This window comes from Trichomonas vaginalis, chromosome IV (genome assembly GCF_026262505.1).
Source record: "Trichomonas vaginalis G3 chromosome IV, whole genome shotgun sequence".
Lineage (NCBI taxonomy): Eukaryota > Parabasalia > Trichomonadida > Trichomonadidae > Trichomonas > Trichomonas vaginalis.
In genome coordinates this window covers 7355708-7374256 of record NC_067206.1, presented here as the reverse complement: position 1 = coordinate 7374256, position 18549 = coordinate 7355708, and the positions used below count along the sequence as shown (strand labels likewise).

The following is an 18549-nucleotide window of genomic DNA, read 5'->3' as shown; positions in this document are numbered from 1 at the left end:
AAATTTAGAAGTCCATATTATTCATGTAATTATCATCTTCATCAAAATCATTATCATTATTGACTGTTTCAATTGTGTTATCAATATCAGTGATATTAGCTCTTGTTGGCTCATTATCATCGCTAAAATCTGTTTCTTGTGTTTCAGAGGATAATGAATCTTCAGAAGCTTCATTCCTTGAATGTCTGTATAGGAATAAACCAATAATTGCAAGACAAAATAGCATAAACATTGAAAATACTGCAATAAGAATGAGTTGAGTGCTTGTTAAACCTCCAACTCTTACATCAACAGCCATTTCGACAAAAGTAATAATTGTTTCTGTATAGTATGTCTTTGAAGCTTCAAGTATCGTTGTTCTTACAATTATATATGTCGTATTTATCTGTCTCTGGTCGATATATGTCGTGGATGTTGTATTTACTTCTTTTTCAACCATTGTGTCTGTTTCTTTAACAACAGACATGTTTCAGCGGGCGTTGTAAAGACTGTTTCTTTGTTTGTTAGTGCAGGTGTTTCATGAGCTGTTTCTTTGTTTGTTACAAATGGTGTTAAATATGGTGTTTCTTCTGCAGTAGTGACAGGAGTGCTAAATTCTGTAATAAATGGTGTTGCAAAGTATGTTTGTGAAACTACTCTTGTATAATTATACAATTGTAAACGTTAAATATGTTTGAGTATGGATTTTGTGTATATTTAAAAGATTGTGTTGTAGGTTTTATTAATCGAGTTATTGGTGTTGCAACGTATGTATATTCTGTAGGTTCCGAAACCTGACTTGTATTTGAAATTGTTTCAGTTGTACTGATATATTTAACGGTATTAACAGTGTTATCGATAGTTAATGTACCATCAATGTCACTATCACATCGTATTTCTCTATTCATTGAGAATAATCCAAAATTGAAATCTCGATTAAAGTCATTTGTATTAAATTGCTTTGCGAATGAGTTTTCGAAATCATATGTATAATCGTCAATGGAGTTCCATGACACCTTTCCAAAAAATAAGATTTCATTTCCTGGACTTGTGCTGTTTCCAAAGACATAAGAGTTATTTCCAGCAGAATTTTGTATAAAACAACATTTTTGCGTGGAAAGGTGACTCATAAATTGACTATCTGAATTTTGATTTATAACTTCGCCAAAATACAGCGCTCCACCTCCACGAGGCATGTAATTTGGAGGTGACAAGTTGGTATTGTTACTAAAGTTTGTTAAAATGTTCACCTTTAGAGAATTATGAATAAATTTTGAGTCGACTATCTGAACATGGGGATTGTTAAGTAATTCAAGAGCGCCACCACCATATGTGGCCGAATTTCCTTTGAAAGTACAGTCATCTATGAAGACATCTTTGTTAAAAATAATTGACATAGCACCACCAGTATTCCCGCAGCTATTATCTTCAAAAGTTGAAGATATACAAACAAATTGTAGGTTGTTCGCCAAATCATTTCCTTGTATTATGCATGCTCCCGAATAACGGAATGCAAAATTATTCGTAAATTGGCTTTGTTGTATTGCAAATGACGAACTTATACTGCATACTGCCCCTCCCGACTCGGCAACATTACTAATAAATCTGTTTTGCTGATCCATGATCATTGAAGTAGAGGCTAAAATTGCTCCTCCATTTCCTGAGTTGATTCCTGCACCAAAGGCGTAGTTTTCTGTAAAATTGGAGGTTGAAATTTGGATAGAACTAAAATAATATTCTAATTGTCGTTTAATCTTATCAATATTAGTATTAATTGATAATTGCACTTTATATTTTGATAATACTTCTTCTTCATCACTGTCAAAATGCCTGACAAATGCAGAATCGAGGATATCTTGTTTTAAATTTAAACAGAAATTGGTGGTTGGCTTTGAATGCATGAGATAATATCTTACAGGTTTAATAACTAACACTGTCTTTGAAAGAAAAAAGAAGATAATCAATAAAAGCATCTTTATATTCTCAAAATAATTCAATTGATTGAATTATTGATAATATTCTCAATTTTTGATTGTTTCGTAAAAGTTTTTGTAAGTACGTTAGACTTAGCAATCAATTTTTAATGAAAATTTGAAACTTAGAAAGTTCCATCAAATTAAAACCTTAAAAGTAAAGTCTGACTAATATCAAACTCGTGTATTTGATAAAATATCTAACTTTGAGCTTAATTCTTTATAGGTACAAAAAATGCCAAAACTCTCTTCAGAATTTTAATTGTCACTTTTTGATGGTTAAGTAATACATCTATATTTCCATCTATTTATGAAGATTTTTTGTTTGATATTTTCAGAAGTTTACGATTTTGGGAAGATATATATTTTAAATACATATCATATAAAGTATTCGAATTTTTTTTTGAATCTGACTAATACAGATCCAATGATTTTTCATTTTGATAAAATAAAAATTTAATCAAAATCTTTTACATTTAACAAGACAGACAATTGTTGCTGTTGTTCTACGGTAAAGTTTTAAAATTTAGGAAGTCAAATCTGAGAGTCCAATCAAAAGCATCATACTAGCCCTATTTAATAACATAAGGTATATTACCATTAGGGCTGTACAAGATTTAAAAAAACATTGCCGGGTTACCGTAGAGGCCTAAAAAAATCGCGCCTCGGCGGCAAGCCGCCTCGGCATTAAGAATGCGCATCTAAATTTTTATATGTCCTTCTTTCTTTTATTTTTCCCTTCCCTTCCTTTTCTTTTTCTTTTTTTCCCTCCTCTTGCTCTCATTTACCTTTTTTTCCTTTTCTCATCATTTTTCAAAATTTAAAATTTTTATCAAAAATCTTGCCTATAAAAGCAGATTATGGAACCTTTTAATGCCTCTTAATCAATATTATACAGCATAAAGCATATTAAATGAAAGTAATTACGTATAAATTTATTTTATTATCTTATTTATTAATTCTTTAGCATGTATTGTTTAATATTAACTTTTCTGTACATTAAATATGATATCTCCAAAGTATGAATGCCTTGTAACGAAACGAAAACTTAATTTTATGTTGAATATTTGTCACAAACATTAGATTATTAAAATATATGTTGGATATCCCTTAGTATGAGACTTCATGACTCTTGTTGTCTAACGTGAGCTTTGGATTGCAAGCTTGCTACAGCACATAAGTATTCTGTGGTTAAAAAAACCACATGAGCTTTAAAAACTATAAAACCAAAAATAATTGTTATAATTTAAATGAAGAAGTAATTTAAAACGATTTTATTTATGATCAAATTTTATATATTTTTTTGGATCAAATCCATTTTAATAGAATTTATATACTATTCATCTATTAGTAAACACTACCGTATATTATTTTTTAAGCTATCTTATTTTTTGAACTTTTATTCAAATCTTTGGTCGCAAGAAGAATTGCATGATAAATAAAAACATTTAATCAAAGTCAATTTTATTTTTCATATTCAAATGGACTGAGTGTTAACATTTAACATTTTTTGCTAATTGTCGTCAAAAATTAGGCGTAAAGCAAAAATTAATATTTCATATGGTTTTATGATAGATAAGCATTATATTTCCACTCATTATATTCGTAAATTTTGAGGTTTATCCTTCGCTTTTAAGATCATTGAATTTGATTTTTATATAAAATAGTTATATATTAGAAAATAATATGAGTTTATGTGATATTATTTTTCAGAAGATTTCATTCTATATGCCTATGAAAAGTACTCTCAAAACTAACTTTTCCTAATTATAATTAAATCTAGAATATTGTATTATGCTTAGTATTATTTCATTTTTCTCATTCAATTTAGAATTTACAAATGTCAAAAAATTGAGAGCTGTCACTTTTGATGAATTTCTGTTTATTACAGCATTGTTATTAATAATGAAAAATAAAGCTTATTTCAATGAAAATTGTTCTGCAAATTTATTTCACTTTTGACCTCACTTTTTCCGTAATTCAATTTTTTACTTTTAATATTTTAGATCTTCATAATATCATTTGAAAAATTAACCATATAAAAAAATCAAGTTATCAATTCACTTTTTCCGTAATTCAAAAATCAAAAATATAAATAATATATCTTTTTATCAAATATTATTATTATATTCTATGAAAAATGAGGTCCGGAAATTTTGCGGATTCCCGTAACTCAATTTTACGGAAAAAGTGCAGTAAACTATTCAAAATACGGAAAAATTGGTGTAAACTAATGATTTTACGGTAAAATCACGGAAAGTCCCGGAAGAATATATGTGCCTATATGAAATTATACAAAAATGAATCAAACGCATTTTAAAAGATTGTTCTTGTATTATAAATGCTATTCGCAGATTTATTAGTTGAAGAAAATTACCAAATTTTTGCCGATTTACAAAAAATGATTTACAAAGCATATTTTTATAAGGCTTTAAAAATCTTTAAAATGTGACCGGTGACGGAAATCCATGGTAACCAACCGCGGTTCCCGTTTGGAATGACATAATTACCATGCTTCAAAGTGGAGAAAGTACTTAATCCAGTTGTAATTTAGACAAATTATTAGTAGTATATGATGCGGGTTGTGTGACTTTTTTTGTAATCGTAAGAATTCTCACATAATTGAATGATTTTTGAACATACTTCCGAATAGCAGATTTTAAAAATTTATGAATAATTTATAAAAAGTTTTTATTCCTACAATTCCTATATTACCATTAATAAAAAGAATATATTTTTGACGAAGTGAAGATTCGCACTTCGTCACAAAACTCCGAAAAAATAAAGTTAGATTTTTTTATTTAATATAAAATGTATGGAAAAAGAATAATATCTGATTTTGAACATTATTTGATTGATTTACTAATTGATCCACAAAGCTGTTGTAAAATTAATTTTGAATTTAAAATTAAAGGAACCGTAAATTTTGTATTTATTTATCACTTAAAAGAATATGACCGATATCATAATTTGATATATGAAACTAATATAATATTTGAAGATAACAAACTTACAAGCTTCGAACATGAAAATGATATAATATTCGAAGATGAAAAAAAGAAAGAGATTGAAAAGCAATTCAATGAATGCCTTTTAAATACATATGCGCACATTATAAGACATAAAATAAATTATATTTTTTAAATAAAAAAATAATTTTTATCTGATAGAAATAATACCTACAAATGACGGTATATAAAAAATTGACTTCTTACGTAAAATTAAAACTAAGTTAAATTTATTTTTTTTATTTTTATTTTATAATAAATGAGTATAACAACTAATTCATTGAAATCTTTAAAGTTCACTAATTCAGAATTAGAAAATATTTTAGAAAATTTTGGAGACGGTTCTTATCCAACATATATGCAGAATGTGAAAGAGTTTTCCAGATTGTTGAATGAATTTAAATATAACGGACCAATTACTAAAAAGGCTATAATGAGATATTTATATCCCAAAAAAGTTGAAAAACAGGAGAATATTCCTCTTTATGGTCCAGAGGACCTGGGCTCAGAGAGCCTTGAAACACCTCCTGAATATTTTGAAGAAAAAATTAAACAAGATGAATATTATAACGATGAGATTGAGAAATTGGAACAATTAAGAAATGAAATAGATGAAAGAATTAGTGAATTGAGAAATGCTGAGAATGAAGTAGAGGGTTTAATGAATATCCCAGCTTCAGAATCAGAAGTTCAAAAATCACATGAGGAAAGATATAAAAATTACTTTTTGGAATCTACTAAAAATTTATTAGATGGTGATATTGACGAAACACTTTCAGAAGAAGGCACAAAATTTATTCATAAACATAAGCTTCAGTTTATTGACGATGGAGATTATCCATGTATATTACTTTCACCTCCTCTTGATTCTGAAAAATTCAAAAAAGCACTGAAAAATGTAACATATGCAACAAATACGATTAAGAAAGAAGACCATGATATTTACACAAATTATTATTTAAATAAATGTACAGGTGTTGATAAAGTTTTTGATTTGTTAGATAAAATATCAAAAGAAACAATTGGTACATATAAAATTTTATGCGATTGTGGTTTCATTATTGAAGATACCAATAATGTTTCATATGAAAGAACAGCACCGAAGGAAGACGAAGTGGAAAGGTCTATACCATTCGTTATTAAGAACATAAAAGATATGAAAACTTATAAACATTATATTTATTCATTTATTTCAGAAAAAATGGAAGCAACCCATAAAACATCATCTCATCATTTTATAGCTATTCATACATTCCTTTTCAAAGTTGTGAAATTAAATAAGACAGGAATTAGATTTAATGTATCAGGGTACGCATTCTTGAGTAAATTAAAATGTATTCGTCACGTCGCAGATGATAAAAATTTATGTGTTCTTAATTCATTTTATGGACTTTAGCCCTGGACTCTCTGAGTCTCGGACTTTAAAAAAAATAAACTTTATTTTTATTTATTTTTTAATTTTTATTCTTACATAAATGAACAAAAATGGAACAGCTAAAATGAATGATAATCAAATAAGAGCCGAAGGTAGAAGGTTATTTAAACGCTTCTATAACATTCCTGATGGTGTTAATCCTAAAACTCGTAGAAGTTATTTAAATGAAGCCATAGATGCATATGAAGGATTTGACATTTCATCAGAAAGTGAGAGGTTAGCAAGAATGTTAAACGTTAATATTGATTTTTATTATTGTGACCCTCAACCAGAAGACGTAGACATTAACAAGGTAGACTTTCCATTAGTGGAATCAATAATGATAGATCCAGAATTTGAAACAGTAAATATTTTATTAACACAGAGTCCATGTGGAAAACTTCACGCTGACAGAATTACAGACGTTGAAGCACTCACAGGATATAAAGTTTGCCCCTTTTGCAAAGAAGAAGTATATTCTATCCGTGATGATCCAGAAAGGAAAAACCAAAGAAGATTTTTAAAACATTGTGAGAAATGTAAAGAAAATAATGGAAGATTAATTCAAGACGTTCAATTGCAAAACACACAACAACCATATGCACCACATATCACGAAACAGAAGATATATCAATGGCTATTAGCACATAATTTGCAGGAATATTATAAACCAACAAGATATTATATTACTTTTGACTTCGAAACATTAGAGACTAAAGAAGAACTTCAACTTTCTGAATGTGCAACTTTGAACGCTTACTTAAAACCATTTATGGTATCATCAACTGTCAAAATAAAGCCGCAAAGCGGCGAGGTCGTAGACCGTGATAAAACATTTACGAGGAATTTTTGCTTAACATCAAGTGATTCGTTCATCTCTGATTGGATTGAATTTTTATTTTCAACCTGTTCATTAGTTGCTAAATCAAATATTGAACAATATGAAGAATTAATGAATACATTAAATGAGAAACAAAAGGAAGCAATGAAAGAGCTTTTAGATGAAGAATTTAATAAAGTGAATATCATTGGTTTTAATTCGGGAAAGTTTGATTTAAATTTAATTCTTCGTGATTTAAATACTGCAAAATGGAAGATAAAATCAATGCTGGGTTCTTCTTCTCAATTTAAGCAAGTCATAGTAAAGAAAACAAACTGTCCATATGAATTAAGATTTATTGACATCAGAAATTATATAGCGGGTGGAACATTAGACCAATTCACTCAAGATTTCGGAAACAATAAATCACGTGTTAAATCCTTTTTCCCTTATCAATTCATCACATGGGAGAATTACGAAGATGAATTATATAAAAAGGAACCATTCACTCAAGATTCATTTTATTCAGCATTAACACAAGAAACAATATCCGATTCAGATTATCAAATATATCTCAATGATGCTAAAAATTTTGAGAATAGATTAGAATATTTTATTCATTATTGCAATAAAGACGTTGAAATTATGATTGACCCAATTGATAAAATTATCGAAGAAACATTTGTTTATAAAATTGACATGCTTCATAATCTTTCTTTATCATCGAATGCATCAATGATTCGTTACGCGTTAGCATATAAGAACTTCAATCCTAACGAAACATATCCAGAAGAAGATGTGGAATCAAGTTTTGAATTAACAAAAAAGTATTGGAAATATAAAATTGATTCATATAAGAAACAAGATGAAAAGGCGAAAAGAGATACAAAAATAATGTTTCAATGGATGATTTTCAATACTATCACGATTTAATCCTTTCATCTAAATGCAAAATGTGTGGTAAAGCGTTTACATATGTAAATAAACCAACATTGGATAGAATCGATAATGAAAAACCACATACCAAAGAAAATTGTCAGTTAATGTGTTGTTATTGCAATGTCGTAAAATCAAATAAAGATGAAGATGTTCAACGTTTAAGAATCAATTTAAGAAATTATGCATTAAAAAATAATTTACCAATGACTTTAGATTCAGTTGAAGCTTATCACATTCTCCGTAATGGAATTACTGGTGGTCTATCAAATGTTCAACATCGTGTTAATCTTAAAGGAATCACGCACATTAATAAACTTTCATATAATCCAGAAACTAAAACTGTATCAAATGAGGACACCACCAACATTATGACTCATTTCGTTGGTGTTGACTTTAATTCATTATATCCTTCATCATTTTCATCTAATCCTCATGATTTCATTCAATATACTGACCATAAAATGTATATGCCGGGAAGATTGAATGGTGTTATCATTTGTGATACAGCAACAAAGAAAGCAAAAGCACTGGGAATTATTAGAAAGAAAAATACTTTATTCGTGGCTGAAGTAAAGGGTCACATTGATGAAAAATACATTAATGATTACATAAACTTTTTACCGATAATAAGAAACTTAGATATTATCACAGATGAAAAAACAATTGGCAGTTTTATGTATAATTACATGAAATCAAACAATCTACCAGTTGACCAGAAACAGAGAAAATTAACTCAGTTAGCATCAACACACAACCAATATCAACCATTTTCTTCTTATTATCTTTGGTATCTAATAGACAGATTTCATTTTATCATTGATGATATTCAATCAATTTTAACATTTACGAAAAACACTTGTTTTAATGAATTTGCGAACGAATTTATGAACGAAAGACAAAAGGCTGAATTAGAAGGAAATAAAGGAAAAAGTTTATTTTGCAAGATTTCACTTAATGGATCATATGGTTACGATGCAATGAATACACAAAATTACGCAAAGACTAAAATAATGAATGCACAGAAGGCACGCGTTGCATGTATGTCAAATAAGTTTAAAAACATAAGAGAAATAGGTAGAAGATACGTATCAAGTGATGCTTAAAGATAGATTTTATAGATGTGATACATGTTTACAAGAGGCATTCTTCACTTTAGATAATGCTAAATACTGGTATTTGGTTTTCATTTATGATTTTATGTATAAATGCATGAATGTTAATCGTTTTCATTTCATTGAAGGTGATACTGATTCATCTTATTGGGCAATCGCTGGCGACCCAAATCTTCCTAACACTCAAGCATTTCAAGCAATTGTTACCGATAAACAATTTTATGATAAAAACATTTACAAATTCGCACCTTTTGATTTCTTTTGTTTTGATGAGAAATTTAAACCTAAATTAAAGAATAAAGCTGAAGAAAAAGCACATGAGAAAAAATTATTGGGTTTAGCAATTGAGAAACAAGGTGATAACATGGTTGCTTTATGCCCTAAGTGTTATACATCATTCAACGGTTCAATTGATGGAAGTGATTTTAAAAAGATTGCACAAAAAATGAAAGGAGTTAGTTTACGACAAAATAAACAATTAACACCTAAAAATTATTTGGATATAATAAATGATAAAGTGATATTTGATGGTCAGAATATTAATTTACAACTTAAAAACGGGTCAATGACTCGCTTAACAATCGGTAAGACTGCATTAACAGGAGCACACACTAAGGCTGTATGTTGTGAAAATGGATGTTGTATGCCATTTATTTAATAAAATACCACAGAAGAGACAAAAGGAACCGTTGAATGATGGGCACCCTTAAACACTTATTTTATTTTTATATAAATGGATAACACAGATTTAAAAATTTTAATTGATGATTTAATACTTAATCAAAATTTTCTTGATTATTATGAATTAAAATCATATCTCCAAAAATATGATAACAATATAACGGGTGATGATATGGAATATTATTATCCATATTATAAAAATGAAATTTTGAAATATCATGATAAAATAATTTCTAAAATTAAAGACAAAATTAAAAATAATGAATATTCAAAGGGAAAAACTAAATCACAGCTTAAACAGTTGAAAGATTTCAAAAATAAAGTATTAACAGAAGAAGATATTGATGAATTATATAATTTATATAATCCTGAGCCGCAAAAACCAAAGGAACAAAAACAAAAGGTGCAAAACGCCCAGGTCCTTCAGACCATAAATGAAGCACAAGCTTTAATTTATGATTCATTAGTTAAACCATATTCAGCCCGACTTTTAAATGAAGATCAACTTTTGGAATTCATCCTTCAACATAAACTCGAAGCGGGAAAGTATATCAAACCTTTATATACAGCATATTTAAAACAAATGAATAGAATACATCCAGAATTAATGAAGGAGGAATGAAATCCAAAATCAAAGCAGATAAAATTAAACCACTTGCAACACCAAAACCTCTAACGACAGTACCTCCTCCTCCTTCAGTTAATCCTTCATCATTCACTTTATTGTATCCATTTCAAACATTAAAGAACAAAAAGATTTTAAAAAGGTTTCAAGATATTAAATAAACCAACTGACCCGAAAATTCAACCGTTAAAGGAAAAATTTAGTCGCCCTTCATTTGCTCCATATCCATATTCATACGAAATCGATCATCTGGAATATTCAAAAGGAAACGTTACTTATTTATTTGCCATTAACATTAACACTAGATATTTATATTGCATTCCAGTGAAAGGGAAAACAGAACAGGAAACAAGAAGAGCTATTCAATACTTACTAGATCATGAAAGAGTAGATAATATCAGGGGTGATGGTGATAAAGGATTTCAGGCAGCTATGACTCATTATTTCCCACAAATTAATTTTTACTTTTCATCCTCTCCATATACGTTTCATAATAAAATAGTTGATGCGGTAATGAGAACTCTTAGAGATGCGTTAGGGGTTAACGGTCAGATATACTGGGATGGAAATCATGACTCCATCATACAACAGTTAGTATATTATTACAATAATACATGGCATAGAACAATAAACATGAAACCGGTGGAAATGAAAAATGATATTTCAAAAGAATGGGAATATATTAGAAAGCAAATGGAAAGGTTGAATGATGTTAAACGTGAACAAATTAATTCGGGGCTCATGAATTTTAAACAAGGGGATAAAGTTTTGATTCATCTCGATTATGGAAAAACTGATAAATCAATGACAAAAAGAAGACGAAGATTTGACACAATAGCTGAATTTGTTAGATATATTAACGGTAATGTATTAGTTGAAGTTGACAATAAATTAATAGAAATTCCGATTTATTTTATTACTCCATTATATTTAAATAATATTTAATTTTTTTATTTTGTAAGAAATGAGTGACAACAAAGCAGTCAAGAGTCCAGACGATGAATATAAAAAGAAACTAAACAGAATTAAATCAAAAATATGCTATTACAAAAAGAAGCCGCAATGCGGTGGGGTTGAAAACGATAAAGAGAGGAAAGAAATAATCGAAAAATTAGAAACTTACCGTTCAATCCTTAAACTGAGTGAAGCAAAAATAAAAGAATTTAATAGAATAAATAAATTGATTGGAAGAGATGAATTTAATAAAGATGAATTTTTAAACTCAATCCAAATTTAATTTTTATTCCTCTTCGACAACGTCTCTCTTTCCATCATTACTGCATAACCACATTTTCTCAGTTTTAGTGGTTTGTTATTTTTAGCAAGTTCTCGCATCATTTTTATCGTTTCCTCCCTTGTTATGATTCGTGGTAAATTTTGAGCTTGTGGGGTATCCATTTATGATAAAAATAAAAATTTGTTATCACTTATTTTATCGTTAATGGTTTTAGGTTATTCAATAATTCATAACTGCCTTCCTCCTGTGATGTTGTCAAAATGTCATGTTGTCTCATTTTTTCAGAGAAGTTAATTAACCTGGTGACATGGTGACGTGGTGACACCTTCAGTTCTTCAAAAATAATTAATTATTGAATAACCTAAAACATGAGACTTTGTCTCCGGACTCTTTGAGTCACTTAACGTAAACATTAACGTAAACATTTATTTCTGCAGTTCATCCATTACTTCATTACCTAATTAATTACAGACATAAAATATATTTAGTTCATTCATTGAACTCTATACCATGCGTAAACTGTCATAAATGGTGGCATGTATTCTTTACTTTGTCCCGTTGTTTGTGTATATCCTAAAACGTGATGTGTATGGTTTCCTTCTCCCTGAGTGTCACTCCAGTAACAATTTATGGCAAACTTAACGTCGTCTTTAACATCATATCCTTTACCTTTTGTCATTCCTGACCAATCCCAATATCTATGCTTATGCCAACCCGCTTGAGATGTGCTTAAATCTATGTAGTGACTGTGTGCAGGTAAATTTTCACCTGTAATCGTTTTACTTCCACCTGTTTCCTTTGAAGAGTTTGCACAATACAAAAACCTGTCGACTATTTGTTCCCATGCACCAACACCAAACATTGCTTGAGGACCTCTTGCATCCATAGATGTATAAATAGAACCTACTGGGTTCATTAAATCAAACATATGAGATAATATAGGATTGTCTCTTTTGAACTTAAAATATAGTGCAACTATTTCAGGTTTCTTCTGGTTTGTGTTAGAATATTTTTTATAATATAATCTTATGTTTTCAGGGTAGGTAAAATCTTGACTATAATATTTATTTTTGTCATCTATATAATAATATACTATTCTCGTTTTTTCTATTGCATTATATCTTTTATATCTATAATAATCTAAATATAATGTTAGCTTTTGTTCATCTACATGTGGTGTTCTGACATCATCTCCATAGTCATAATAATATGGTGCTGGAGCTGGGTCAGGCAATGTCATATCTACCATTTCATAAACTCTTAAATATTTCTTTTGTTCGTCTCCATATAAGTTTAAGTAACAGTTGTTGTCTAATGGAACTTTAACTTGTGTACCATCATTCTTTATATAGCTTACATACATTTCATTGTTATTTTTCGGAATGAGTTTACACCGTGCACCATTTCTTAAGGACTGTACAAACTGCCATCCAAAATATTTATTTTCTTCATTGACAGAAAAGTCACCAACAATAGTTTCAATATTTTCAGTTGTTCCTATCAAACTTTGGTATATTTCGTTGACACAATCCTTATCTGCCTTCTTCTCTAACTCACTGTTGACATATTCCTTATCTGCTTTAATGTCTAAACATTCTGAAACCCACCCTGTATCAGCTTTAGATTTTAAAATATTTGATGTCCATTCATGATACCTTTCAACCCTTTCTTTAATTTCATTATCTTTTTCATTAACATATTCCTTATCTGCCTTCTTCACTAACGCACTAGCCACACAATCCTTATCTGCCTTCTTCTCTAACTCACTAACCACATATTCCTTATTTGCCTTCTTCTCTAACTCACTGTTGACATATTCCTTATCTGCTTTCTTCTCTAACTCACTAGCCACATATTCCTTATCTGCTTTCTTCATTAACTCACTAGCCACATATTCCTTATCTGCTTTCTTCATTATGTCATTTAGGAAACCTTTTATGAATTCCTCATTTAAATTAAATCTTCCAATCTTCAAAACTTTAGGAAATGCATTTAATGCGTAATATCTTTGTTCTTCTGGTGGAATTGATGTTATATCATCCGTTATTCCTTTAATTTTTGAATTCATAAATAAAATTTCTTTTATATTTGATATCACTGCACCACCTTTGCAAACGAATTCGAAATGTTCATTTTTCAATACTATCTCCAAATCTCCATATTTCAACCTTTGCGTTTGTTCTGCCGTCTTTGAATTATATGCATATATGGCGTATGTAATGGTCTGAGGGACCGGTGCTTTGTGCCTTAAGTTTTGTTGTTGTTGTTTAATCATTTATTATGATTTAAAAATATTTAATCTGTTATCTCATCAGCTATTTTTTCTATTTGAAATTGCCATAATATTTCATTCATGAATTCTAAATCACAATCAAATAGGTCAGTTATTCTAAATTTAATATTTGATAAATCTTTTGAATGAAGAATAAATGAATTCCCGGATAATTGAAACGGATATGATAAAGAAAATGTGTTTAAGTTGATGGATAAAATGTTTTGTATTGATGGGTAAGAGTTAGGGTCTAATGTTTGATGTGAAAATCTCATTGGGGTATTAACTTTATCACATTTGATTAAAATGAAATTGGAACCAGTGTCAGAATACAAAACATCCCCAACATCTTTTTCAAAATTTAATATCCCCAACAATGAACGAAGATGAGGAGTACAAAATTTAATTTTCAGCGGAAATTTAATAAGGTTATTTATTTCATCAAGTTCAAAAAGTTTATCAGGTTTTGATTTAAAATTTTCTTCATACCATACGATAAATGATTCATTTAAATAACTTAAAATCATGTTAATATCCCATTTCGCTATCACATTATTTATATACATATCATACGTTTTTTCATGGTCATCTTTAATAAATGATATATAATCTGAAGGGTCTAAAAGAATGGGATTAAATTTACCACTCACAGAAACGAGAGTAACATTATAAATTCCGCAAACTGTTAAATTTAATTCACACTTATTATTCGAAATAATATTGATAATTGACATTTTTATTACGATTAAAAATATGGTAAAGCGTTATTTTCCAGTGATAAATAAAACTAGAATAAGATTACCTCAAGAATTCATAAATTCAACGAATAAGAAATTCATTCATGTTATAAATTTTAGTGTTTTCAGAAAATATGAGTCGATGTCATATTCATCAACGGGTTATATTTCACTTCATTCAAATTTAGTTCAATCAAACCCATATAATGACCATTTCATAAGATTTTCAGATGGTATTAAAAATGTAATTGATAGATTAAAATATGAACAGATTGACAATATCGAATTTTTGGAATTTTGGTTTAAATATCCTGATGGAAAAAAGATTGAAGTTAAAGATAAAGCTGATACTATAACAAAAACAATTACAATGACCGATCCGGATAGTGGGGAACAAAAAGAAATAAAACAAACGATAGAAACTGGTGAAAGGTCAATTATTATTGATTATGATTCAAAGGATTATTATTCGATAATGTTAATGCTTGAATATTAAATAGCCTTAACAAAGAATTTTTCAAGTGATATTTTATATTCATCAACTATTTTATTATAAATATCATTATATGTTAAATGAAGTTCAGTTGTTGTTCCGTTCTTTGATATCTTAATTGTGCTAATATCCTTTATAGGATTTATTTTTGCAACTGTTCCGCAGCATGAAACCTCATCATCTATGAAAAATTGAATCTTAACGTCTGAATCTTGAACATCACAAAGAATGGCGATAATGTGAATTAATGATTCATAAGGTAAAATAATTAAACCAGATTGATCAATTAAATTTATTATTGAATCATAATTATCAGTTATTATATCACGGTAAATTTTCATTAATTCAGAATTAATGTCTACTTTATATGGCGCATTGCGACTGGAATCGTAGATTCCTGGGTTCTCGATGTTTGATGAAAGAGGTGGGGGTATGTTGGATATGTGGGATTTCAACGGGTTCTTTACCGGGTTCAGATAAAATGATTGGGTCTTCATCTTCTTTTTTTGCTCCTCCTCTTCTTTGGTAAGTCACGAGTTAATAAATTTGGTTGAGTTGCTGACCTTGTTAATTCAGGACTAACATTAACTTTAACATTTTGAATAATTCGTGATTTATCATCATTTACGTTATAACCAACCGTAATCTCTGCTTTTTTTGTGTTCTTTTGACTTGTGAAACGTCTTCTCATTTATAATTGAATAAAAAAAAGAAAAATATATTTAAAGTTTTATTTAGTTGTTACGGTAATATCCCAAGGTTCATCCTTGTTTGCTTATACTTTCTTTGTAACTGCACCAATTATGTTATTGATAATGATTTGAGTTTCTCCCAGTCTTATTTTATCATTTACAATATCTTTAATCATTTCATTACATGCATTCTTAAAACCATCTGATTTTTCTAATTTACGTCTATCACTTTCTTTAATTAAATCAAAGTTATAACCTTGTTGAGAATAAAGTGGTTTCTTTATCAATTCCTTGAACGCTTCTGAAAGTGAAGATGAAGAAATTCTTGCCACTTGAATTGGTTTAAATTCTGCTTTCATTGCTTCTTTCTGTTCATTGAACACTGGATCGAATAAAGCAACTTTAAAGAATTTCTTAGCTGGAATTTCAGGTCTCAAATTTGCATATTGACCATTAAACTGGTTAGAATATCGTGGTAATCCATCCGGTCCCTCTTCAATAGCATTTAATTCTTCATTGAAATAAGAATATGGATTATGACGGTATGAATTAATTGGACCATTTTCACCTTCTCCAATGTATTGTTTAACAGCTTTTCCATTTTCATCAAATTGCATAGGATAACGTTCATTATATGCTTTACGTTTAGGATAATCAGATACAGTTAATTTATAACCATTTATGACTTTAATATTTCCTTGACCATCAGTAACAAAGACTTCATTTATTCCATCAGGTTTTCCATTTGGACCCGTAATGTCTGCTTCGTGTGCTTCCCAATTTGGTCCATGACGTTTGGCATATGCTTGAGCTTCTGGTAATGTTAAAACGTTTCTCATTTGTTTAACATCCTTTTGAAGACCGGCAACAATGTGGACTTATTCTTTCATTCCGTCTGGAACTTTCATGGTTCTATTATATGCACCCCTTTTGTTTGTCCCTTGTTTTAATGGAACCTGTAGAAGATTTGCAATTTCTGTCATGTTTAATTATAAATAAAAAATAAAAATTAATTATAAAAAGTTATTCGAATTTAATGGAACCTTTATTTAAATCAACTATTATTTTTCCATGTTCTCCTAATTGTTGATATTGTGTGTAAAGTTCATTAATGCTCATTGGTAAATTCACTTGATAAAGCATAACGTTCAACTGTTGACGACTAAAACCACTGAAAATGAAAAGGGTGGACAGGTTTGATTTAATGTTTGTGCTTAATGCTTTAAAGTATTGAACAGCCATAAAGAATGAACATTGAATATGTCGACATTGAGTTAATAATTGATTAAAATATGATTTCTCATTAGTTATTAGTTTTGATTTCACGGCATCATCTAGAAAAATTAGTGAATGCAAAAATTCTTTATCAAAATTTGAAATAGAAAGTGTTTCAAATAATTCATCCCGTTGTTTATCAATAATTTTATCCTCTAATCCTTGCTTCTTGATTGTATTATATAATTCTTTATACATTAAAAAGTTTTTTAAATAATCTTCTGCTTCTTCTTGTGATAAATAAATAATTGGAATTTTGATTAAATGCTTTAAAGATTCAAATGTATCATCTGAAGGTGAACCTGAACGGTTGATATAAATTAACACATGTGAATAGGGGGAAGTGTTAGCAATAATGATAATTTGTTTTAATATCGTTAATGTTTTACCTTTATTTGTTTACCAATTGCTGCAGTGATTGAATTTAAGTAACATTCAGAATATGGAATTTTCATTAATTTTTCCTTAGATAGAGCATTTCTATTATCACTCAATGCTTCATTAATCATATCATCTACGTATGTTATATACTCCTGCTAATTCTTCATAAGGGTGGATGAATTTAAATCCATTTAATCAAAAATAAATTTATAATTTTAAACATTTCTATTCATCAATATTTCATCATATGAACTTCTATACTGTGGTGGTGTACCTGTTGGATGATATTTCAAACCTTCTTCCGGTGTCCATGTCCAATATGTAGTCCTAGTAAACCAAACCTGAGGAGGATTTGTCACCTTTGAACAGTAAGTGTCATTTTCACCCTGAATGATTGGATAAGCTTTCACTTGTACTGTAACTTGTGAGTTGAAAGTTTCTAATCCATCAAAGAATATACCCGCTCCATCACGTTGAACTGGAATAGTGCATAAGAATGAAGTTTGGTCTTTCCATGTTCTAGCTAATGGCGTGCCATCATCTGCATTCAGTGGTCTAGTTAATGAGTCCTCGTATTCTTCTGTGCATTCATTCACTCCATCTAAATCAGAAGCTTGAAGCATACGTGTAAAGAATATGTCACCCACTGTGGTCATCGCTTGATCGGGGAAGTTTCTGGAATCTATAGTGACCTGAAGACCTCGAAGCATTGGATTTTCTAAAACTGTTCTTTGCATTGCATTCTTCGGAAATTAACACAACATCTGTAACATTATGAAGAGCGTATGAGAAATCTGAGCTAATACCTTCAGGAGTGATGCAACCTCCATTTAGTGAACGAACGTCAATATGTTGAGCTGGAATCATGAATGGATCTTCCTTACTGAATAAACGTGGTATTGCTTTAACTG

The 18549-nt window shown here is 29.2% G+C and overlaps 7 protein-coding genes and 3 pseudogenes across 10 annotated transcripts, besides 4 other annotated features; 4 read left to right on the top strand and 6 right to left on the bottom strand.

The window, feature by feature from the left end:
• Positions 1-4: 4 nt before the first annotated feature.
• On the bottom strand, positions 5-466 carry TVAGG3_0047180 (uncharacterized protein; the record flags this gene model as incomplete). Its single annotated transcript, XM_001313079.1, has 1 exon — positions 5-466. One exon carries the CDS (start codon positions 464-466, stop codon positions 5-7), a length of 462 nt encoding a protein of 153 aa, XP_001313080.1.
• A 166-nt stretch (positions 467-632) lies between these two features.
• On the bottom strand, positions 633-1880 carry TVAGG3_0047170 (pectin lyase-like family; the record flags this gene model as incomplete). Its single annotated transcript, XM_001313078.1, has 1 exon — positions 633-1880. One exon carries the CDS (start codon positions 1878-1880, stop codon positions 633-635), a length of 1248 nt encoding a protein of 415 aa, XP_001313079.1.
• Positions 1881-2553: 673 nt separating this feature from the next.
• Positions 2554-2745: a mobile genetic element.
• A 1058-nt stretch (positions 2746-3803) lies between these two features.
• Positions 3804-3840: a mobile genetic element.
• Positions 3804-3840: a terminal%2Cinverted (terminal inverted repeat of Banshee-A3 transposon ID:TVAGG3_0047150).
• Positions 3841-4763: 923 nt separating this feature from the next.
• Positions 4764-18427: a mobile genetic element.
• TVAGG3_0047140 (uncharacterized protein) lies at positions 5220-6356 on the top strand (the record flags this gene model as incomplete). The annotated part of the gene is made up of 1 exon (XM_051220924.1): positions 5220-6356. The coding sequence occupies one exon, from the start codon at positions 5220-5222 to the stop codon at positions 6354-6356; it is 1137 nt and encodes a 378-aa protein (XP_051105910.1).
• TVAGG3_0047130 lies at positions 6436-9903 on the top strand (annotated as a pseudogene). The gene has a single exon. A coding segment is annotated over exon 1 (3468 nt).
• Positions 9979-11036, top strand: TVAGG3_0047120 (annotated as a pseudogene). The gene has a single exon. A coding segment is annotated over exon 1 (1058 nt).
• On the top strand, positions 11516-11788 carry TVAGG3_0047110 (uncharacterized protein; the record flags this gene model as incomplete). Its single annotated transcript, XM_051220923.1, has 1 exon — positions 11516-11788. One exon carries the CDS (start codon positions 11516-11518, stop codon positions 11786-11788), a length of 273 nt encoding a protein of 90 aa, XP_051105909.1.
• Positions 12282-12674, bottom strand: TVAGG3_0047100 (phage tail repeat-like family; the record flags this gene model as incomplete). Its single annotated transcript, XM_051220922.1, has 1 exon — positions 12282-12674. The coding sequence occupies one exon, from the start codon at positions 12672-12674 to the stop codon at positions 12282-12284; it is 393 nt and encodes a 130-aa protein (XP_051105908.1).
• Positions 12823-14063, bottom strand: TVAGG3_0047090 (phage tail repeat-like family; the record flags this gene model as incomplete). Its single annotated transcript, XM_051220921.1, has 1 exon — positions 12823-14063. A coding segment is annotated over one exon (1241 nt), but the record flags the coding sequence as incomplete, so codon positions are not given.
• Positions 15290-15981, bottom strand: TVAGG3_0047080 (annotated as a pseudogene). Its single transcript has one exon. A coding segment is annotated over exon 1 (692 nt).
• On the bottom strand, positions 16066-16821 carry TVAGG3_0047070 (uncharacterized protein; the record flags this gene model as incomplete). The annotated part of the gene is made up of 1 exon (XM_051220920.1): positions 16066-16821. One exon carries the CDS (start codon positions 16819-16821, stop codon positions 16066-16068), a length of 756 nt encoding a protein of 251 aa, XP_051105906.1.
• Positions 18428-18549: the final 122 nt, after the last annotated feature.